At 52.1% G+C, this 23843-nt stretch overlaps 1 protein-coding gene across 13 annotated transcripts in view; it reads right to left on the bottom strand.

Annotated features, from left to right (window-relative positions):
- Lrp8 (LDL receptor related protein 8) overlaps positions 1-16926 on the bottom strand; it is a 71461-nt gene extending 54535 nt beyond the window's left edge. For 4 of the 13 annotated variants that reach the window (XM_027402393.2, XM_027402399.2, XM_027402392.2 and 1 more), the window contains exons 1-2: positions 16622-16924; positions 15805-15924 (exon numbers count right to left, since the gene is read on the bottom strand). In XM_027402393.2, the coding sequence (XP_027258194.1) occupies positions 15805-15924; positions 16622-16736 (235 nt within the window). In that variant the 5' untranslated portion in view covers positions 16737-16924. Of the gene's footprint in view, positions 1-15804; positions 15925-16621 lie in introns of all 13 variants that reach the window. The other 9 variants (XM_027402389.2, XM_027402390.2, XM_027402388.2 and 6 more) reach the window with 5 other exon arrangements.
- Between the last annotated feature and the right edge of the window lie 6917 nt (positions 16927-23843).

Here is a 23843-nt window from a genome sequence, read left to right on the forward strand (position 1 = left end):
GGAGAGAGAGAGAGGGAGAGAGAGAGAAGAGAGAGAGGAGAGAGAGAGGGAGAACCAGTTCAGGATGCCAGCAGCCTCAAATACCCATTTCCAATAGTGCTCTCACACTGCCTTCTGAGAGCCAGACCCCAGGCTCTGAATCCTCTAACTTGTCATGTCATAAGCTGTGTGATCTTAGGTGAGTTTCCCCACCTTTTGTCGTCTCACAGAGTAAGGCCACTAAGTAGCCTCTGTACACTGTGCCCATCAGTTCTCAGTTCTCCAAGGTGGGGACCACCTACTGTTCCTACTGTGCAGACAGGACACCTTGGCACTGAGAGGGGAAGTAACCCACCCAACCCTCATGCTGTGTGACTATGACCACTCGAGTGGGTCACACTATGGGTGGAGTAAGGGACCACTGCTATCCATTACACTCATTGAAATGAGCCCCTGAAGAATCCAAAGAACCAAAGTTTGTGGGGAAAGGTTAGGCCCTGGGGCTGCCGTGGGTTCAGCCAAAGCCTGGCAACAGTGTTAGTGTTAGTGTTAGTTAGGAATGACTTTGTAAATGGCATTCGAAGGGAGAATGTGCTCTTGAATAGTGAATGGACATCCAGCTAGAGTGGCCCAGGAGACTGTTTTCCAGCCACTGAGGCATAACTAGGCTGTGTCACCACCCCCAAGTACCCAACCTGCGTCAGGCTCTGGGGAAGGGACAGCGGTGGTAGGAATCCCTTGCTCTCAAGACTGATACCATCTTCCATTCTTCCTGACTGTCTTCAGGACACCAGCAGAGACCTGGCATGAGGGAGACATACTGTAATTTATCATTAATGACTGCCATTATTAATATTAATGAGAAGATGTCCATGCCCAATAGAGGCCCAGGTCTTTAGCCCTGCATCCATCTTGGGTTAGTTATTTGAAGTTTGAGGGCTTCATCTCAAATCAAACTATTTTGGCTACAGAGACAGGAGCCCTAAGTCCTCAGTTCCCAATGAGGAACTACCTAGCTAGAACTTGGTGCCAAAGACCTGCCTGGGAACAGGCTGGGGCTTGAACAGAGTCTACCAACACAGAAGCTCTGGGAGCTCTTGTTAGGCCAGTGGCCCTCTACAAGCCCCAGCACACTCAACCCTGCTCAGAAGCCCCCCGCCCCTCCCCCAATGCATATCTTAGAAATCACTCATCACTTTCCACCTCACACATCTCCTCTGTGAAGAAGAGGTAAAGGCATGGTGTGCTCCACAAGGCACATGTGAGGACGGAACATAGGGTGAACTGCATTATGAAGGAGTGAGGCTCTATCTCAGAAGCTATCCATCCATCCATTCACCCACCCACCTACCTACCCATCCAACCAATAAGCATTCACTGGAGCCTGTGTGGCCAATGGGGGTTGTGAGAGAGGAGAAAGCCATTCTTGCCTGTTGAAGCCACCCTAAAGAAACCAGACATACCAAAGGGACCAGATCAACCCTAAGTCAGGACTGCCCACTCCTGCGAATGTGTGAGTGCCTACAAGAAATGCAAGGGACCTCCAGCCATAAAGGCAGCTCAAGGGAGTCCAGAACAGGGCACACAGATGGTAAGCTCTGGCCCAGAAGGGACCCTGCTTGAGCCCCCAGTGCTCTCTGTGATTCAAAGCCCTCCTGTCCCCAGGCCCTTCCTTGACCACAGCTCAGTCCCTGCCCACCACGGACGCCCAGTGAAAGGGAGCAGCATCTGTCCTTGGTGGGTAGGGGCAAGAGCACAGCCAGTGGAGGCAGGTGGCAGGCTCACCCCTTGCCCACTTTCCTGCCCCACAACATTTATGCGTAACCCACCCCCAAGTTCCTGGGGGACAGGCTCTGAGGAGACCAGGCAGCCAGACCACCAGCTGCTTCCCCTCCCTACACTAACCATGGACACAAAGCACCCTCCCCCAGCTCTGCCCGCCTGTGGTGACAGCCTCTTGGCACCAGCTCTCCCCTCCCTCCATCTGTCAGGAATCAGTTCAGACAAACTGTGAGAACCAAAGAGGAAGTAGCAATGCTGCATGGACCCCCTCTCCTCTCCCTGCCTTCCTAGCACTCCTTCTTTTCCACCCCTCCTGTATTTCCCCCTCCTCTTCCATCTGTCTCTATGGTCCTTACAGATGAGGACATGGACAGAGTGGGTATACAGAGAGGATGATGAGGACAGGCTACCCAGAAACACATCTTACTGTAGCATGGCCACCCACTTGTCTTCCCTTCTCCCCAGCCATCAAGGAATGATGGGATTGAGAGCCCAGTGTTCCCATCTGTGCAATGGGCATAGCAATTTCTTTACAGACTACCTCCAAGGGCTACCGTGAGCTTCAAGACTACACATGGAAAGTCTTGGTCCACTATGAAGCCTCACAGAAGACAGATGGCCAGTGTCTTTGACATTTATAGGGTTTCAGTGCCATCTTCCTCTGGGTCACAGCAGAACTTGGTGAATAAATGTCCTACAGAGTACCAATAGCAACAGGATCACAAGCACTGTGAGAGGTGAGCAGGGCGAGGACGGGAAACCAGAGAGCTATCATATTCTGTGCAGATCAGCGGCCAGGGTCCTGTCCTCTACAGAGCACCCAGGACGCTCAGTCCTGGCTCTGATTCCCTCTGCATTCTCCAAAACATGCAGTAGAGAGCAGCATTTTTGTTTTCAAGTGAGCCATGCCCAGCTGGTTCCCCAAGTACCTGGGGAAGCCCTGCTGCAGGGTGTGGGAGCAGCAGTCAGAGCTTATGGGGTGCAGGAAGGCTGGCCCAGCATCCAGGGGACCAAGGGATTACTGAGATGTAAGACTTTTAATCCTGGGACAGCTCTGAGCAGACTAGGAGCAAGTGAGTCACCCTCGTGTGGGGTAGCACTTGGCAATGACAGGCAATAAGCAAACATAACTGTCACTAGAAAAGCAAGCCCCCTGCTGGGCCCACCTGTGAAAGTCCCTGTGAAAGTGGAGGGGACGTTCTGGTGTGACCCCAGCCACAACACACAGGGGGCAGGGGTCATGGCTCCTCCACCCCTTCATAATGGTAGAAGCTGAGATTCATTACGAACATATTGAAATGGGCCAGTGATCCTGAGGTAAGGCCCAGGGCATATAACCAACCTAGGGAGACATTGGAGGGAGGAAACCAGGGCTCCAGTCTCCTTCATGCTTCCCTGGGACTCACGGAAATCCTATTCCCAACCCCAGGCACCAAGGGAGCTGGCATACTGCAAGAGGTAGAGAGCATGCAAGGCCCAGGGTCACCGTCCACTTTCCCGTCCACCACAGGCATCCCCTTACTCTTGCCCCAAATGCACATCTACATTCTAAACCACAGCCTCTCATCAGACTCTCACAGTAGAGTGGCGAGGACAGAAATAGAGGAAAACCTTGGAAGGGAGAAGTGTTCCAGAGGAGAGGAAGGGACTTGGAAATGGTGGCTCTACAGGTAAAGTAGGGTTGGGCTGCATGGGAGAGACTGGAGCCTTTCCCTTAGGGATGCTGGGGTACATATGGCCCTGTTTGGGATGGTGGCTGGAGACCTGAGGCTGCAGAGGAGACAGGAGCATGTCAAGTTGTGACTGGTTCTGAGTATCAGCCGAGGGGACAGAGTGCCACTGCAGAGTGCCACTGCAAGGCAGGGGTGAGACGGGAGGCTAAAGACAGACTCCAGGGGTGTACCACCAGGGCGTCTGTCTGGGAGGGTGAGGCAATGGGACGGGGCACGGACTGACAGGTGGCAGGCAGGGGGAAGGATCTTGGGGACTACCACATGTGAGGGCACAGAGAGCAGAGAGTTCCAGCCAGAGCCCACTCATGCTGTGCTGCAGCCATGGCAGACCTCAGGAAGCTAAAATGTCTGTAAGAGTCACCTTTGCCTCCAGGCACCACACATCTGTCACCCATCACCTCTCACTTCCCAAAGCCCTGGGAAGTCAGTCACAACACCAGCAGCACCTGAGAATGTGCAGCCTGTGGACCCCACACTGAAGTCAGAGAGACAAAGCCCCCCAAGGAGGATGAACCTCCCTGTACTGGGGCCATGACAGGGCACAGGAATGAATCCAGAGCAGCCTTGAGTGAGGTAGGAGCAGTCTGAGTAAGCAGAGGCTCCTAAAACAGCTGGAATCAGAAGGCAGGCTGGCTGGACTGACTGAAGAGGTATCATACAAAAACCCTGTCTTGACACAGAGTAGTGGGCAGTCAGTGAGTTTCCTATCCCAGGAGGTGCTGCTGAGAGATCCTATATTTGTTGACCAGAGGCTGTTTCACTACCCAAAGGCCAAAGCTGGCTCATGTGGTGCCTCGGGACTCTGATATGACATCTCTGTAAGGCCAGACATAGAGGCCCCAGTGGTATACAGAAGAGAACAACTCAAGCCTTTCCCTTCAGCCCTCCCCATCCCCAAAGGTAGGACAGGGGACAGAGGTTGGAGGTGAGGCAGCACTTCAGCCCTATCTATCACAGACTTGTGTCCTCTCTAACGGCTCAGTGTCTCTCCCTTCCTGGGCGCATCCAGGGGTAGGGCCAGACATGTAACCTCCTCTGCACACCACCCTATAAGTCCCTGAGGCTCTGCGCTCATTTCTTGACAAGGTTCCTGGAAGGACTCGCTCTAATTAAACTGGGCCAGTAGGTTCCAGCCTGGGGCCACAGGAATGAGGGGTACTAAAGAATCTTTCTGGGGACTCCCTGGCTCCTCCCACCCCATTCAGCAGAGTGGTACATGAGGCAGTCTGTCAGGGACAGGTTGGAGACAGGTTTAGAGGATATCAAGGATTGTCCCTGTTACTGCTTCTATAAAACCCCACTGTCACCTGGGGTTTTGATGATGGCTCCACTCAGGATGGCTCCGGCATGCAGAGAGGTCAGGGAACTTGCCCAGAGTTGTTCAACTACAAAGTGTTAGGTGAAGTGAAGCCCTGAGGAGGGTCTTCACATCTGGGCTCCCAACTGACCATGAGCTAAGCAGGGATTGACAGCCAGGCCTAAAAAGAAGCTGGGGCTGAAGTTCAAATGCTGCCCACAGTGGCTCAAATACTGCTCTATGAAACCCTCCCCAGGAAGGGCCATGACTTTATCCAGGTCCTGCAACAAGCCACAACAAAGTGCAGCTTCCTGGGTCAGAGAGAAAGAGAGACAGAGGCAGAGAGAGAATGTGCACTCAGCACAGAACTGTAGGGGCAGGAAAGACCCCAGCCAGGGAGAGGGAAGGAAAGACAGAAAGTGCTGAGCGCATACCACATGACTGCTGTCCACTATGTGACTTAGGAGACCACACTTTTCTGGTGCTTTCCATGAGATAGGAATTACTTAATCCTATTACTGGACAGTCTGGGGTTTGTGTTCAAGGTACTTACCCCAGGCCGAGGCTGGGACTAGGTGACACTGTCCAAACCATGATGGCACTAGTACCAGTTTGTTTAATCCCTACCAGGAAGAATGCAGGTGAGGCAGGCGGCAGGAGGAGACAGCAGCCTTTCACGGCAGCCAATATAAAGTCTGTTCTGGCTAGCTCACAAGCATTAAAAAGTGACCCCAGGGGCTGGAGAGATGGCTCAGAGGTTAAGAGCACTGACTGCTCTTCCAGAGGTCCTGAGTTCAATTCCCAGCAACCACATGGTAGCTCACAACCATCCGTTATGAGATCTGGTGCCCTCTTCTGGTGTGCAGATATACATGGAAGTAGAATGTTGTATACATAATAAATAAAATCTTTAAAAAAAAAAAAAAAGTGACCCCAGGCAACTCAGCGAAAGTAAATAAGCATAAAAAGCTCCAAGTATGGCTGGAGGAGATGGCTCAGTAGGTAAGACCATTTGATGTGCAAGCAGGAAGATCTGGTTGAAATCCAACAACCATGTAAAAGCTGGCCATGGCAGCACATTCCTGTAACCCCAGCATTAGGGGCAGAGACAGACAAATCCTGGAGCTTACTAGCCAGCCAGCCTAACTGAAATCAGGTTCAGTGAGAGACCTAGGCTCAAGGCAGGAAGAGCAATAGAGGAAGACAACCAATGTCCACCTCTGGCCTCTGCATGAACACACCCCCACACCCCACACTTTTGAACACGGTTTCCTCTTTTTGTGTTCAGTTCAGACCATGTTCCTTAGGTTAGGGCAGGGCCCCTAGGGTCTATCCTGTTGGCTCTCACAGCTCCTGCTTATCTCTCTGGGCCCAGGCCTCCTGAAGCTCCTTGGAGCCCCACACTCAGGACCTGACCATGATGAATTCTAGCTTCTATGAACACCCTGAATTTCAGGGGGGAAACAACAGAATCCTAGAGGATTCAGGATGACAAGGGCTTAGAGGTGCCCCACTTCCAAAGAGTATAGACACCCCCCCCCAAGAGGTTAGTGACCTGCCAAATGGACACTTGGCAAGATGTGTCTGTAGCCTGGACCCCAGCTGTTGATAACTACCTCAGTCTTCAGGGAGAGCCAGACAACACATCACAGGCTATGGCCAAGGCTGCAGAGATACAGGACAGGCTGGGAATAGAGACTGCTGGCTCCTCTCCAGTTACAAATAAATCCCAGCCACAACAGTCTGGAGGGGGGCTTTTGCTTGGTTTGGGCCACCCTGGCAGGGGTAGGAGGAAGAGTGTCACCTTGGTTTGTCAAGAATGGTCACTTGCCTCTTGGTTAGTCCAGCTCTCAGGCATACACTATATGCCATGGCCAAAAGAAGGACCTTTTTTTTTTTTTTTTTTTTTTTTTTTTTGGTTTTTTAGAGACAGGGTTTCTCTGTGTAGCTTTGGAGCCTATCCTGGCACTCGCTCTGGAGACCAGGCTGGCCTAGAACTCACAGAGATCCGCCTGCCCCTGCCTCCCGAGTGCTGGGATTAAAGGCGTGCGCCACCAACGCCCGGCGTAAGAAGGAACTTTTTTAATTAAATTTTTTTCATACACTATATTTTGGTCATATTCTTTCCCCTTGCCCATATCCTCCCAGTCTCCCTTCTTACCCAACTTCATGTTCTCTCTCTCTCTGAAACAAACAACAAAAACCCTGGGCTTGAAGGGCGATGGGCAGCAGATGGCAGATCAAGGCCTAGGAAGGGGATGGAGGAGGGCTGGCTTGAATGCCTTTGGATTCAGGCCATCAGGAAGGCCCATGCTGCCTCCAGCTATTCAACCAGGCGGCTTAACCTGGGCCTGGTGGGACCTTCCTGCCTCTCATCAGCTGCCATGTCCCTCATGTCACCCTGGACCCACTGTGAACCAAGGTCCCTGGTGAGCCAGCTCCTAGAAGCAGCTACCCTGGGCCCCACTGCATTCTGGGTGGGGATGACTGCAGAGGCACTATTGCAGTCCAGTCACCTCTTCCCTCCGGGCAGCTGACCTACATCTCGCCCGCTGCTCTCTCAGCAGCTGCCCTCTTGCTGTGCCCTTGGCGGAGGACAGTCCTGCCAGTGCTCTTCGAGTTCCATATGCAGGAATCATGTGCTCAGGAAGGGACTGGGAATGCTCACCTCCTAGTTAGCACACCTCCATGCTGTGGCTGTTCCAGGATGGCTTGAGGGGCTGCCAAGCCTTCCTTGTTTTCTTTCCTCTGTCACTGTACTTCATCCAACCCAACCAGAAGCTTAGCCAAAGGGAAAGCAGTCTGAGGAGACTAGACCTTTGGGCTGAGTTCTGGATCCTAAATACTTGACTGCATCTCTACAGGCCCAGACCAAAATCTAGTTCAGGGTAGTCTCCCATGCCCCAAGGTAGCTCCAGCCCTGAGCCCAGCCCCAGGCAGGATGTTCAGAGGGCCCAGCAGTGCAGATAAATCAAGAACCAGTGAGTGAAGAGAATTGAAGTTCGGACAAGGAAGCTACTTGTCCAAGTCACACAGCCAGTTTGGGACAGAAACAGAATAATCACCGTAATGCTAAGAGAGACACAGTTTCCACTACTGCATCAAGAAAAAAAGAAGCAATAGCTTGGTTCTATCGTGGGCTGTTTTTGTGGGTAAGTGTCCTTGGGACCAGTGCATAGTTGTCCTTTATCCCTATTTTGTGTAGCCTAGATATGCCGACTTTGTCTGTGTCACAAGGCTGGGACAAGGTGGCCCTGTGCTTAGGGAATAGAGAGGTCCTTTGGGCTGGCTGGACACTGGGCCACTAGCGCATGCAAGTGTGTTGCTGAGCTGGGAGATACATGAGAGTGATGAAAGTGCTCACACTAGCCAAGTCCTTCCTAAGACTTCATCTTTTTTGTTTCACTTTCACGTATTTTGTTTTGTTTTTTTGTTTTTAGTTAGAGTCTAGCTATAAAGACCAGGCTGACCTGAAATTCAAGATCCTCTTGCTTCAGCCTCCCCAGTCCTGGGGTTACAGACACCTCTATCCACAAGACAGCATGTCACCACACTATGGGCCATCCTCACAATGCGATATAATCCAGTCCTTTAAAACAATGTGCACCTATGTTACTGGCATGGAAAGCTATATATATTATAAGGAAAAAATGACCTGAATAATAGGACCTCATTTTATATAGTCAGAAAAAGTTATTTCCACGAGGAAAACAAATACATGAATTAACAGAACCAGCTGAAGTTTTAGCTCCAGTAACAGACCAAGTCCTGTGCGGCTCCTCAGCTTAAAATTCCTCTTCAGCATGTTGGGGCTTACTGCCATCGTCTGCTTCCCAGGGGCCTGTCTGTGGGGCAACATTGGGTGTGACAAGCCAGTGGCAAGAGACTGACAGAGTATTGGGGATGAATTTCCTTCTAGAGCTTCAAGGCTGGTGTCCAGGGTAGGGTGGGGCCACACCACTACCAGGGTTTTGGCAGATGTGCTTTCCCAGGAAGACTTTGTCCTGCTGTTGTTCTAGAAGGCAGTATTTGGGGCTAGAGGGGTGACTCGCCAGTTAAAAGCATGTGTTACTCTTGCAGAGGACCCAGATTTGATTCCCAGCATCCACATGATGGCTTATTACCATCCATAACTCCAATTCCAAGGGATGACACCCTCTCCTGACCCCCACAAACACCAGCCATACATACATGCATGCATGCAAAAATTCATACATATAAAATAAATCCCAGAAGGTTGTAGGTAAAGGCAGTCGGGTCATGGGAACTGGGTGAAAGGTGCTGGGTAACTTAGTCATCAGGACATTCAAGCGGTCTGACAGGACCCCAGAGTCTCCTCTCCCAAGGTACCTGGGCCCAGCTCCTCCAGTTGTGGGTGCTGGACTGGCCCCCAATGAACAGAGATGAGACCAGCATGCTGCTGAGAAGCATGGATGGTACTGAGCAGGTTTCCCCTGAGGCCCTCAGCATTTCCTGGGCCATTCCAGGCCCGGGGTGGGTGACATAGCAGTTTTTACCAGGAGGGAGAGCTTAGGAGCTCGTAGTTAAAATGGGTGCTTCCAGGGGCCCTGGCTGATGGCCAAGGGCAGCCCAGGGCTAGTATTGCTAAGGAAGGAGTCAGCACAGCCTATGATAGAGACTGGCAGAGATGTCTAGAATGCTCAGAAAGGGAGGCTGTGGCAAACCTATAAGCCAGACACACTCTTGTAACTGATACATGCAACAGACCCTGCAGCCAGGAGCAAGTCCTACCCCTGACCAATAGGTGGCTTAGGGCAATTAACTTTGGCTTTCGGCTCTTTCTTCTATTACATGCAATCATCACGCTACCAAGCCCTGGCTGGAAGTCTTCTGTAAGACACAGCAGAAAGAGCACTCAGAAAGCCATGCACACAGAACAGTCACTTTACCATGCTTGCCATACATCCAAAGAGGCCTGGCAGGGCCCAGCTAGGACAGTGTATTACTGAGGTCTCCAATACCAGGGCCCAAAGCTCTGAGGTGTGGCAGCCATGTGTCTGCTCCTTAGTCTTTTCCCCAGCTCAACAAGGACAGAGAGGTGGGGCAGGTGGGTGTGCAAGAATGGGAGCAGGGACATCTACTCTTTTTCCCCAGTCCCACTACTTCTAAGAATGGGCCCCTAATGATACCAGGAAACTGGAAGCCAGGCGTGTAGGTGAAACAGTGGCGATGGCTGACACTCCCTTTGGTCGCCATCAGCAGCACACTCAGGTCCTCTTTTGTGAATGGCACAGCTAACAGAAGCCCATGAGGCTGGGAGAAGGGCCTGTGTTGGGATTCCATGGGGTCTCCAGAGAAGGTCCCTCCCAGTTGCACTCCCCAGGACAGAAGCTGTACACTAGGGACACACAACTTTGACCCTATCAAAGTGGACAGAGCTGAGGGAGAGGCTGGTTTGTACTTGTAGCCATTGTGCCCAGGAGGTTGAGGCAGGAGGATTACTGTGAGTTCCAAGTCAGCCTGGTCTACCGAGTGAGACCATATCCCAAGGGGGAAATTTTTGAAAAGGAGGACTAGAAGAGGGAAGGAAGGAGAGGGGAGAAGAGGAGCTAAGGTGGTAGTTTTCAGATGGCAGAGCTCCAATCTGGAAGCCACATGCAGCACACAAGCCATGCCATTTCTCTCTGAGCCTCTGTTTCCTCTTTAAAATGGGAATAAGAAGAAAACGGATCAAAAGGGCTGAAGAAAATAAGCTGCTCAACAGTCTTGGGTCTGGGGCTAGTAGCCAGTTTCTGTTGTTGGAGATCTCCAGAGGGAAGTATCTATTCTGGAATCCCCAGGGCCCAACAAGAGGCTGGCAGAACAAGAAGAACCTGAGACTAAAGAGGGGGACAGGGTAAGGAAAGATCCCCTGGGAGAGGCTAGGGCCCAGCCTGACTTTCTGGAACACTGAGGGCTGTGGGGACAGGACCATTTACCCTGGACTAGGAGAGTGCACCTGACTTCACCCTGAATGGTGCTTGTTCCACTCTGGGTCTCTCTTTCTCTGTCCCTAGGGTCCCGTGGGCTTCACCTGCTACCTCATTCCCCAAAGAGGAAAGATGTCAAGTCAGCAGCCTATAGGCAGTGAGGGAGGAAGATGCCACCAGCCATGAGCCAGCTGCAGCCTCAGAAACTCAGGGGACTAACCAGGAGGACCCATCGAAGGCCCAAGGGAGAGCCTTCAGCAGCATTCCCAAGGCCTGTTGGGATAGTTCAGTGGCACAGACCTGGGTCCACGGCAAGGCAGGCTTGAAGCCTGTGGGCAGTGCCAACAGTGGTAGCAGATACAGCTAGGAGGAAAGAAACAGGAGGCTGGTCACCCAGGACCTGCCCTTCCCAGCCCCAGATTACTTCAGAGACAAGCCAGGTATGTTAGATTCATTTCTTCCCTAGCCCTTCTTTAGATTCTCTCTGCCATCTCCAGGTCATCTTGGAGCCTTCTCCACTATGGCTGGACCATCTACTGCCTGAAGCCACACTCACTGCTGGAAGCCACATACCCTGCTGTAGTCTTCAGGAACTTGTGTCCTGGAGCAGATCTTGGGTGGCCTGCTATAGCAGCAGCCTTTGAGGTGCTCAGCCAAGTTCTCCCACCATGCTACACTGTCACTTCTCAATGGCCTCCTGCTCACCTAACTCACGATGTCACTAAACCCCACATCTCTGGGAAGGAGGGACTATTGTCACCAGGGCCATTCAACCTGGAGTGTGTGTGTGTGTGGTGGGGGGGGAGGGTTAGGGTTATATGATCTAGGGCTGCACAGCATTGGGATTTCAGCACTGTTCCCGAAGTCCCTTATCTCAGCCTAAGTGACAGGCAAAGAAGGCCTCCTTGAGGAGGTGACCCTTCCCCCGACTGTCTAAGATAACAAAAAGCATGGAGCATGTGAGGGAAGTGTCCTGGAAGACAGACAGCACACACAAAGGCCTGGAGGTGAGAAACAGAAGGAAGGTGACTGAGCTGTGATGGTAGCCAGGCTCAGAGGAACAGGCAGAAAGAGGCTGGAGGGCAGTGGGCACAGGGCCTGACAAGGAAGGCCAACAAAGAGGCCACTGTGCTAGCTTCATCCTCACGGTGCTGAGTGGGAGAACAGCTTGGTCAGACAAGGAAACCAAGGTTCAGAGAACAGCTCTCTATCAATGACATCATCCATCCAAAGGGGGGAATGAAGTGAAGCCTGGTGTCTCAGCTACACCCTGCAGGCCCCCGTGGGCTACATTACAAGCCAGGACCTTTAGCCAAGCTGTCATCATCTATAAGACCACCAGCAAGCAAGCTCTTGGATTCCTGTAGCCTGGGCCGGACCAATTAGTGGGCTGAAGCCTGGGAGGCTGAGCAGTACTTGTTCTTCACTGACTGGGATGGATAGACGATGGCAGCTAGCTAGGACAAGGGGAAGGCAGGGGAGTACAGAGTACCCAATCTCCCACAAAGCAGCCCAGCGTTCCACTGGGGCAGTCAGGAGAAAGGAGCCTCACACATCATCTCAGGATGAGAAATGGAGGCCTGGGGGGCCACTGCAGGCTCCATGGCTGCATGCCTAACTGCACAGCAAAGCAATTTCATTTAAATACACAGTTCTTACTCCTCTGAGCCTCTCCAAGGTAAGAATGACTCAAAGCTCACAGGGTCAACCATCTTATAGAGTGGAGAATCACCAGAAGATGTCCATGGCCTCAGTGGCTAATGCATGGCAAGTATGAATAGGTGCTGTGTTTGATGGTCTGGGAGCAAAGGCCTGGCCAGAGACCAGAATCCCCACCTTTGCTCCCAGACACCAGGAAGCAACAGGAAACCCAGGCCTATGTGAGTCCACAGCCAGGAGTCCCACCCTACTTCCCCTGGCTGGAGCCCTGGGGCGCCAGACCCTTCCTCCGCTTTGAAGGCACTTTGGGAACTGAAGCCCCAGTAAGCTTCCCTTCCCTAGCCCACCAGCTGTGGGCCAAGAGCCTTCCCTGCAGATAAGGACCAAGACTTAGAAGACCTCAGTGTGACTTCCAGAGTCAAGGACAAGCTGCATGACTTGAGAGTCAGGTCACCTCTCTTAGCATAGGTGACCTCTGTAGCATGGGGTCTGTGCCACCTATTATATGTGTTTGTCTGTTTGTTGAGACTGGGTCTCACTATGTAAACCAGGCTGGCCTTGAACGCATAGAAATCCACTTGCCTCTGCCTCCCAAGTGCTGGGACTAAAGGCACGAACCACTATGACCGGCCCCGTGCCATTTATTTTAAGATGAAAAGTCTTGAGGGACTCTTCGAGGGCCGAGCTCAGTAGTAGCCTTCTAGAGGAAGCTTGCCTCATCTCCCTCCCTCCCTTCAGCCCCCAGCACTATGGGCTACACCAGAAGTTTGGATTCATTGTGCCTATATTGACCTTGTTTACAAATTACAACCACTGCTCTCACCCTATTCCACAGCCTAGAAAGGTACAGAGGCTGAGCAACCAGGGGGGTTCTTGAGGGTAGGACTGAGAGGGAGGTATCCAGAGTGGAGTGAGTCTGGGCAGGTGGCCTGGAATGGGGTATCTTTAGAGTGCCTCTCTCTCTCTCTCTCTGTGTGTGTGTGTGTGTGTGTGTGTGTGTGTGTGTGTGTGTGTGTGTGTGTGTTCTGGAGCTGGAGTTACAGGCAGTTGAGAGACACTGGACATAGATGCTAGGAGCGAACTCTGGTCTTCTGCAAGGGCACTAAGTATGTTAACTGCTGAATGATTTTTCCAGCTCTGTGGGGAAGAATTTCTAAATACCTTCCCCTCCCCTTCTTGGCAGCCCTATGAGAAGACTCCCATGTTCTAATGTAGGACAGAGAGACAGGTTTCGTGGTGGCTGCATGGGGAGCTAGCTCAGTAAGATCAGGCTGTGTGCAACCAATATCTGCTGCTACTAGAAGCCACTACACTCTCCACTCCACACCACTGGCGTCATGGGCTTCTGCCCACGGACTGGCTAGGACTCCACCTCACCCATCTCAAACAAAAGCAGCTTCCAGACTACGTCAGAGCTCTCTTAGTCCTGTCTCAGATTACCAGCCACCCTGCTCATCATGCCCATATCCTTACGAAAAGTAACAGGCCCTACTGTCCACATCACACTCCTTACCACAGCAATTCATGCCCTGAGCTAATAGGCAGGGAAGACAGAGATCTTGATCAAGTTCTGCCACCCCATGCTGTGTGACCTTGGGCAAATCACTCCATCTGTCTGAGCCAGTATTTCTCTCTATAAAGCCAAATGACAAGGATAGCGTCACAACCACACACACAAGTCTAATGATTTCAAGAGCCAAGAGGACAAGATACAAGGTTTCCATTTCTGTACCCTGTCCTCTGTGTGTCCCTCTAAGAAAACCAGAACAAACCCCAGGCATGAGATTCCCTCTCGAATTTTTAGGCTAAGAACTCTGGTAGAAGATGCATAAGTTCTGTCTTCTACTTGGCCAACTCAGTAGCCCTGGAGCAAGTAACTCAACCCCAGGAGCCCGCTTTCATCTGTAACATAAACCATTGTGAAGAGTTTTAGCACCCCACCAGTTAACTGCAGCTCTTGAGGGTCTCAGTGATTTCAGTGACATCAATAGCACTAGTCCTCAAATCAGTCCTAAGATGTTGCCAAGGCAGCAGCAGTTACAGCACAAATGAGAAACCAGCAGTCAGGCTCAATATGCCCAAGTCATAGAGCCTAGGCTACTCCAGAGTGAACTGTCAGGCTGAGTGGCAAACAGTCAAAAGAACTCAAAGACGCTAGTGATAAGACTGGGCAGGTGAAGGCATTCACTGTCAAGACCCAGGATACTGGATTTGAGACAGAGAACTCACAAAGTAGGAGAGAATCAACTTCCACAAGTTGTACTCTTATCTTTACCTGCATGCTTTTTGCATGTACCACCCCCCCAAATGTTAAATAATAAAGAAAAGAAAAAAACCCAAGGCCTTAACAGACTGCTTCCAAGTAGGAGTGTCATTCAGCCTACCTTTCCTGAGTCCTGGGCATATACCACCTGGTGCCCTCCCGCTCTGACACCATGCTCCTAAACTGGGGGTGGGAGGGCTGGACTTATCCTGTATGCCCAATACCAGCAGACACACAGCAGGCCTCGGTAATGACAACTGAAAGGCCTCTTAGGTATATGTGGCTAGAAGAGCCTGGGTTCTCAGTACCAGGGATTCCATTCCTTTACAGCGGAAAATGCCTGCTAATTCGGTTGCGGCCTCACAGCCACCTGAATACATGCCCCAGAAAGAAGGAACTTCAATCAGTTGCTTAGGGTGTGCAAAGGCCACGTTCAGCCAGCAACGGCAGCCAGCCGGCTCGCACAGGGACTGCCTTGCCTGCAGGGCCTGCCTCCCCTGCTGTTGCTCCCGTCGCTTCCAGGAAACACACTCTTCCTCCTGAGCCCCTCCTAGCTGGTGGCCCCATGACTCACAGCCAGGCTGGGCTGGCAGCAGAACGCTGTCTGAAGGGTGACTCGACAGAAAGGCAGCGGTTTGTAACCAGGACCTGAGCCTACCACGCGGAGGATGCGCGCTGGGGGTGCGGCCAGGGCAGGGCCTAGAGGCGAGCCCGGTACAGCACACCGCCGGCCCCATGATTGGCCGCTCCGGCCACGGGCCTATGGGGTGGTCCTTGCTCAGCCAATCAGGGGCCCCGGGGAGCCCATTCATTCATAAAACCGAGCAGGGAAGGAGCCCCTCGCGGCCCGAACTGCGTGGAACTTTAAAATGAGCGCGCCCAGTTGGGCCCTGGTTGGGGTTCAGATCCACGGAGGTTAGCGGTGCGCAGGGGCTGCCGCGTCCCCGCCTACAGTTCCGAGCTGTAGTCCCAGCACGCGGCGCTGGGCTCCACCCTAAGCAGGACACGCCTGCCACCCGGCTCCCGCCGACAGCTAAGAGCCACCGGGTCGGGAACAAGGCCGTGAGCCTGGGGCAGGTGCCCCGGTGACGGATGCAGCCACGTGCGCAGCGGAGCGTGGCGCCCCCCACGGCTCCCCTTCCCCTGATAGCCGCGACTCACGGCAGTCGTCCTCGTCGCTGTTGTCTGAACAGTCGTTGTCCTCATCGCATCTCCACACCGAGGGGATGCAGCGGTCGTTCCGACACCGAAACTGGTCCTCTTCGCACTCCTTGGCCGGCCCTGTGGGGGGAGGGGGTTGTGAGCCGGATCACCTGCTCCCCACGGTGCAGCCCTGGCTGCCGATAAGTCCAGCAGGTATAGGAAGGGGGCTGACACCGGTGAGCTCCGAGGCTTCGAGCACCTTAATCCGGAGGTAGGACAGGGTGCCACGGGTTCCTTCCCTGCAGGACCGACTGATGGCACGATCCAAGCTTACGACCCGTGGATATACTCTGCATTCAGACATACTCACACTCACACACACAGGGCAAGTCAGATCCACGCAGATCCAACCTGCGGGGAGCCCCGCACACTGGCGACACACGGGCGCACGGGCTCAGTCCCCTAGCAACCTGTCACTCTCCTCGGCCCGCAAGGGTCCCCGGAAACGCTTTGTAAGGAAAGACTGTGGAGGCTCTTCTCATCATCGCAGCTGACCGCCCGTATCAAATAAGCCACGCCGTTTACCCGAGATCCTGAACGACTACCCCCCGCAAAGTTCACCGGTGACGGGGGCCCAGAGCCCACCCCACCCCCCGAGAAGATGCCCGGACCGGGGTGGGGGGGGCAAAGCTTCAGTACCCAGAGCCGCGAGCGGGTGTGCAGGGCAAATCCAGGGAGCTGGAGCCCCCGGGGCCTCTGTCGCCGCACAGCGTCCCCCCTCCCCCCGGCCGCGCTTTGTTGGCGGCTCAGATCTGGCCGGGAAGAGCGCACGCACCTTGGCCGCCGCCGGGCAGCGGATCCGCTGCGGAGAGATGCTGGAGCTGCAGCAGCAGCAGCAGCAGCAGCAACAGCGCCAGCGGCCGGAGCGCGCCCCACTCTGGGCGGCCCATGGCCGGCCCGGGCTCCGGCCGCCGCGCCCCGCGACCCCTGCGCCGCCGCCGCACCTCAGCCAGCCAAGTCCTTGCCGCGGCGCCGGAGCTGCCGCTGCCGTCGCCCCCCACCACCGCTGCCGCCCGCCCCGGCTCCCCGGCTGCATTTCAAGCAGGTTCGGTGACGCTTGGCGGCGGGGCGGGCTCAGGCTGAGCGCGCGGTCCCGGCCCTGGGCGGCCGCCGCCGGCGCGCGCGCACCCTCCCTCCGTCTTCTCCGCCCCACGCTCCTCCCGCCGCAGCCTCTTCTCCTCCCCCGCCTGTCCTTGGCCCCCTCCTCTCTTGGCGAGAGCCCCACGACCCTGCTCTAGGTGCGCTCCTGTTGTGGGCGCTGCAGACACAGGGACGAGCCAGGCTAGGCCCTGGCTCCCTTGTTTTCCCTCGGAGGTAGCAAGCAGGTGAGAGAAGGAAGGATGTGGCGGAGAGCTGGGCTCGAGGGATGGTGACGTTCCAGACGCCCAGACCAGTGCAGTGAACGCGAGGAGCGCGGGAAGACTGAAAGCATTGGCGGGGAGAAGCTAGGGGTGTGGGGCAGGACCTCTCCACCTGTCATGGCTTCAGATCGGACAAGTAGTTGCTTTCTTCGGCCATGTGCATCTGTGACATTTAGACACTGTGTGATCCTGGGCAGAGATGTGAGGCAGATGTCTTGGCTCTGACGCCCAGACTGTTATTCACATTCAGCCTTCTCCACTGGCCCAGGCAGAGAAGCAGGTCAGGGGCCTTGTGGGCATGGTAAGGTAATCCTTGCTGCGGAGAAAGGCAGGGGCTGTGGAGGCCCAGAGGAAGGATGTGTCATCCCTGCCACCAGAGGCCGCACAACATCTAGGCCCTCTACTTGGGCCCCGCTAGCCTATGCACAAAGAAGGCTGTGCAGCCCCACCTCCCCTACAGAGCAGAGCTTAGACTAGATTTCAGCCACCTGCTGGTGAGCCTGGCCCAACCTTCAGAGGGTGAGATTCTTGGGCTTTAGTGGTAAACCAGGCTCACTGACGGTGCCAAGGCCCAGTGTTAAATAGACCCCCTCTCTTTTAATAATAAATTAAAAAGGTAGAAGCTGTGATGCCTAGGCCAGGAAAGCCGGGAGTCAGCAGCTTTCTCGGGCTTATATCCTCCCCACAAAGGGTAACCGATGACAATGGCTATGGGGGTCACCCCACCAGAGACCTAGGGAGACCATAAGGTACTCCGGCCATCATCCCTTGATCATGTTCAGGCCCCATGCTGGGTCTGGAAGTTCCGGCCACAGTGAGGTCCCTTCTGTCGCCTTCATCAACAGAAGATAAGAAAATGTAACAAAAACTCATGTAGCATGTGCTGTGTGTGTAAGGCTCTGTTCAAGGCTCAAGGCTGCAGAATGGTAAATAAGGTCCCTCCTCGATCCCCTGATGCTTACATATTAATGAGAAGAGAGAAATACAGAAGCAAAAAACAGTTAGTTTGGATCATCATAATTGCTATGAAAAAATAAACAACATGAGAACGTGGGGATCATTTAGAGAAGCTGATCCCATCAGAGGAGGTGACATTTCACTGACAGCAAGGAGCCTGACCACCTGAAGGTCAAGCAGAAGGCCATTCTTGGCAGAGAGAGGAGCAATGAGAAGCAGCATGGTAAGCTGGAACCTAGTGATAGGGAGAAATGAGCGCAGCAGGGGAGGCTTTGGGGGAGTCAGCAAGGCCCAATCACAGGATGGCTTTTGTAGAGTTTGGATTTTGTACCAAGCACAATGATACCTACTGTGACACCCTTGGAAGTTAGGATTGAGCCCCTCCTGAAGCCTCAATTCACCCATCCAGCCTCACCTCCCTTCTACTCTGCACTTGGGGAAGCCAGTCCCATTATCAGGCCTCTATCTCTCATGGGTGAGATGACAGGAAACTGGGAGTCTTAGAGGTTCCTTCTAGTGCCGGGATTTTTGCATGAGGTAAAGTTCAGAGGCAGAAGGTAATTGGCCTTGGGTCTGACTGCTGGGTCTGAGCCTGCCTCGTCCCTCCCTGACCATATGAACTTAGGAGACTCCACTGCTGTGGTCCATGCTCTGCAGGTAAAAGACAGGGCGGAGTGGGAGCGCAGTACCCACCACACGGGCTGCTGTGAGGTCTCGCTTAGAAGAAGTTGTGTGAGAGCCATGCACAGAGCATGGTAGATGCTGAATGAACATTAGTTAGTATTACTATTATTCAAACAGCCTCCTCAAAAACCTCTGATTGTGGGGAGGAGGGGAGGGAACTGGGATTGACATGTAAAAGAAGCTTATTTCGAATTTAATACAAAACAAAAAAACCTCTGATTGCTTCCCAAACCTCAAAGAATATAAATTGCCCAGCCCAGAGATATAGCTCAGTGTGTAGACTTGTAATTTGAGCTACTTGGGAGGCTGGGGTAGGAGAAACACAAGTTCAAGGCCTGTGTGGGCTAAGAGATAGTTCAGGGCCAGTTCTGGAGGCCCCCACAGCAGGCCTCCTGAGTAACCAGAGGCCCAGTTCCTCTCCACATATTCTGCTGTTCCTCACTCTGCCCCTAAGAACTCAGCTTCATGCCTTTTCCTCCTTGGACCCTCTGCCTGGAACATTCACCTCGACTGGTATCTATCCGTCCTCGGGCCTCTGCTCTCATAGCCTCCTCTGGGGGTCCTCTGCTCCCCCAAGCTCCCATGGCCCTGTGTGTCAGTCTCTCTGAATGCCACTGGATACACTCCTGTGCAGAGGCTCAGATCAGAAGGGCTTCCCAATCCCTGCTTTGCCTCCACTGGTGGCTTATTAAAGGTGGTGTGGCCTCAGACATTTGCCCCAGGACCGGGAAGCCTGCTCTCCTGGCTGACTCTGGGCTGTGGGTAGAAAAGGCGTAGATAATAAGACCCCATTCCTGCCCTTGAGGCTTTGAAGAGACAGTGATGTCACAAGAGGATAAGCACCCCTTAGAGTAGGCTGCTCATGGACATTAAGTTCCCACCTCTCTTCTCAGGCCTGTGTCACTCACTCACACAACCCAGGTTGGAGACCAAGGGCCCAGAAAGCTGCAGAGCTTGGACTCTCTCACTGTCTCCTCCCTTCGCTTTACAGACGGGCAGCACATTCTCCCTTGCTATACTGTGGGCCTGTTGCCTATCGCTCCTTGTCAGTGTCTTGTAAAAGAGATGTTCTAATTCATGAGTTAGATCACTTGGTATCTATGTGACTTCAGGGAAGTTACTTGAACTCTCTTTGAGTTGGCTTTCTCATCTATAAAGTGGGAACATGGCCCTGTGAGGCAGCTCAGTGGGTAAAGGTGCTTGACACAGAGCCTGGTCACCTGACTGTCATCCCTGGGGCTCACATAGTAGGAGACAAATGGCTTCCTTAAGTCATCCCTTGACTTCCACATGTGTGCCATGGGACACACACATGGGTACGCACACACACACACACACACACACACACACACACACACACACACACACACTGTAATAAACATTTTGATAAATAAAGTAGGAATGGAAGCAGCCATGGTGGCTTATGCCTGTAATCTCAGTACTTGGGAGGATGAAACAAGAGGGTCACCCAAGTGTGGCTATAGAAAGATCCTGTCTCAAAATAAAAATGAAAAGGGGACTACCTCTATCCGGGCAGTGGTGGCTCAGGCTTTTAATCCCAGCACTCGGGAGGCAGCGGCTGGTGGATCTCAAGCCAGACAGTTTTACATAAGGAGTTCCAGGACAGCCAGGGCTGTATAGAGAGACCCTGTTTCAAAAAACAAACCCAACAACAAAAAGACAGTATGGGTTTGAGGTAGGAATTGGGGAGCAGCTCAGATGGGAGCTATGTGGCCCTCCAAGGCTTACCTGGGCTGGAGGCAGGAGGATGGCTTCCTTGTGTGGGTTCATGCTACAGGGCATGCAAGAGGACTCAGGTTTTCACACGTCTCCCTGAGACTGCTTGAGTGTCCTCATGGCATGTCAACCGGCTTCCCAGGGCAGCTGATCCCCTTGAGATCAAGGGACACGGTATTCTTTAAATTTCATTCAATTTACTCTTTAATTAGTACACAAAGTAATAGGCTTCCTTGTGGTGTTTTCACACATGCTTAGTTTGGTTGATCCTGCACATATATTCAAATCAGAAGCTAGGATCCCCGTATGAGGGAACAGGAGGTGTTTGTCTCTCTGGGTTACCTCACTTGAGACCTCTCAGTCTCATTCTTTTTCCTGCAAATACCATCATTTCGTTTCTCGTGTGTGTGTGTGTGTGTGTGTGTGTGTGTGTGTGTGTGTGTGTGTGTGTGTGTAGGTACATGTTTCCATGCACATGTGTGCAGATGCGTGTGAAGGCCAGAGGACTCCTCCCACAGACATTCTTTAGATGCCGCCATATTGACATGGTTCTTTTCCTGGGTAGGAACTTGCTAATTAGTCTGGCTGTCCAGAGAGCCCTAGGGATCCCCCATTTCAGCTGATTCAAGCATATGGGATTACAAGCACACAACACCATACCTAACTGTTTATATATGGGTACTGGGGATCAAACTCAGGCCTTGTGTTTGCAAGGCAAGCACTTTATCAACTGAACTATTTGCCCAGACCCATAATTTCACTTTTCTATGCAGCTGAATAAAATTCCATGTGTATATCTGTCATATTTTCAAACTGTCAATCAATAAATGGGCCACAGAGCTGAACAGATAGTTTTCAAGGGGACAAGTATAAATATTCAATTAATATTTTAAGACACATTCAACACTTTTAGCCACAAGGGAAATGTAAACTGAAACTACTTTGCAACTCTCACCCTAGTCAGACTGGCTATCATCAAGAAAACAAATGACAACAAAGCTGATGAGGGTATGTGAAAAGAGGAAGCCTTACTCACTAATGGTGAGAGTGGAAATCAGTGTACAAGGCTCTCAAAGAATGAAAAATGGCTCTCTCGTGGCCTAGCTCTATAACGCAATACAGTGTCATTTCTGACCTAAGTGTGGATGTCACACCATCATTGCTGTGATGTTCGGGTGATTGCACGGATCAGCCTGTTCATATGGGAGGGAACACAGGCATTCGACCACCAGGAGGCAAAGATCCTGGGGAATGTCTTGCAGGCTGGTTGCCACATCATCTCCTAGGGCGTGTGAGCTCAGGTTAACATAGCTGAAGCTCTTCAGAGGGCTTCAGCACACACAGTGTATGAGTGGCTGCTCTCATTACTGCTGTGGTCACTGCTCCTATCACAGGACCCTGAGCAACCACCATTTACACAATTACCGTCGACTGTGGGGCCTTTTGTAGAAACAAAGACACTCAGCAGCTGAGAGATGAGCTTGGTCCAAGAGTCACAGAAGAGGAGGATAAGCCCAGCCTCTATCTCGTGCTCCTCAGCCAGGTGCTGTCAGGAGACAGCTGGGGACACCACTCCTCCTCCATCGCCTCTGTCAATACTGGGTAGATCCCTCTCTGTCTCCGGTCTGTAGCCCTGTCCCTAACCCCTGGGGGTTGGATTAGGTCAACATTTCCTGTGTCCTCTGTCATACCCTTCCCAGTTAAATGAAGTTTCCCATTTCCAGGAGTCTTCTCAACTATCCTCCTCCTACGTCATCTCTCAGGGCCTGGGGAGGGTTTGTTTAGGAACACTCTTCCCATGGAAACCAAAGCCAATAGGTAGCCAGGTGAAATGGCACACTCCCAGCACTTTGGAAGCTGAGCAAGAGAATAGCGAGTTCTAGGCCAGCCCAGAGTATACACAGAGACCCTATCTCAAAAAAAAAAAAAAAAAAAAAAAAGACAGCTATATAAAATGACTCCATAAATGACTCCATGTCTGCATATAACCCGAGTATATCTTCCTGACCCCTCGGCTAAATCGCCTGCAGCACGTTTAGAATACCTATCACAATGAGACTGCTCTGCAGATGTTGTGTTGTTTGGAAGCAACAGCAAGGGGAATATCGATGTGTGTTCAGCAGATACACTGTTTTTATACAGTATTTTGCTGTCCATGGTCGATTGAATCTGAGGATTGAAACTCATGCATAGGAAGCACCCACTGTATTTCCCTTACATCCTCTCATTTAATAAACTTGGCTTCATCATGAGCAATAATCTCCATGAAATCATAGGTTTGATATGTGGATTGCATTTCCAAAACACATTGCAATGCATGTGTGGCTATGACAGTAAATGACAGAGCCTCTGTCCAGGGCATGCTTCTCTAAGGGTTGCTTTAAGGCACCTGATTTGTTTTAGGAAAAGGGGTGCAGCACCAGAGCCCTGACCACTCTGCCCACAATAGAAGGTGCAACTCAAGGTGTCTTGGAAGTGGCCCCATAACCTATGTCGGCACCCATAACCTATGTCACAGGGCCTTCTAGGGGGACACTCAGAAATTTTTTTGTTTACTTTTGATTCAGATTACTGTTTACTTAATAACTTTTAAAAAGATTTTATTATTATGTATACAACATTCTGCCTCCATGTATATCTGCACACCAGAAGAGGGCACCAGATCTCATTACAAATGGTTGTGAGCCACCATGTGGTTGCTGGGAATTGAACTCAGGACCTCTGGAAGAGCAGTCGGTGCTCTTAACCTCTGAGCCATCTCTCCAGCCCCTATCCTTTTAAACAATTTTTTAAATTTAGTTTATTTTAATGTGTACAAGTGTTTCTCCTGTATTTCTGTCTGTGTGCTACATGTGAGCCTGGAGCCTGTGGAGGCCAGAAGAGGGCATTGGATCCCCTGGAACTGGAGTTACAGATGCTTGTGAACCACTTAACATAGATGCTGGGAACTGAACTTGGGTTCTCTGAAAGAGCAGCCAGAGCTCAAAACCTCTGAGCCACCTCTCCAGCCCCTAATCCAAGTTATGTTTGCACGCAGTTTATGAAAAACTTAAGCCACTGGGTTCCCACTTGCTTTTGACATAGGCAGCTGCTATTAACTTTGGCCTGAAGCATTTGGTAGGTATTTACATCATTAAATAACACAACTCTTTCTGTTGCTTTTATTTTCAATTACTTTATTTACTTAGTGTGCGTGTACATTTACCTGTGTGCCCAGGTGTGCATGTGGAAGTCATAGGACAGCTGGTGGGAGCTGGA

This window comes from Cricetulus griseus, chromosome 2 (genome assembly GCF_003668045.3).
Source record: "Cricetulus griseus strain 17A/GY chromosome 2, alternate assembly CriGri-PICRH-1.0, whole genome shotgun sequence".
In the NCBI taxonomy this organism is placed as follows: Eukaryota; Metazoa; Chordata; class Mammalia; order Rodentia; family Cricetidae; genus Cricetulus; species Cricetulus griseus.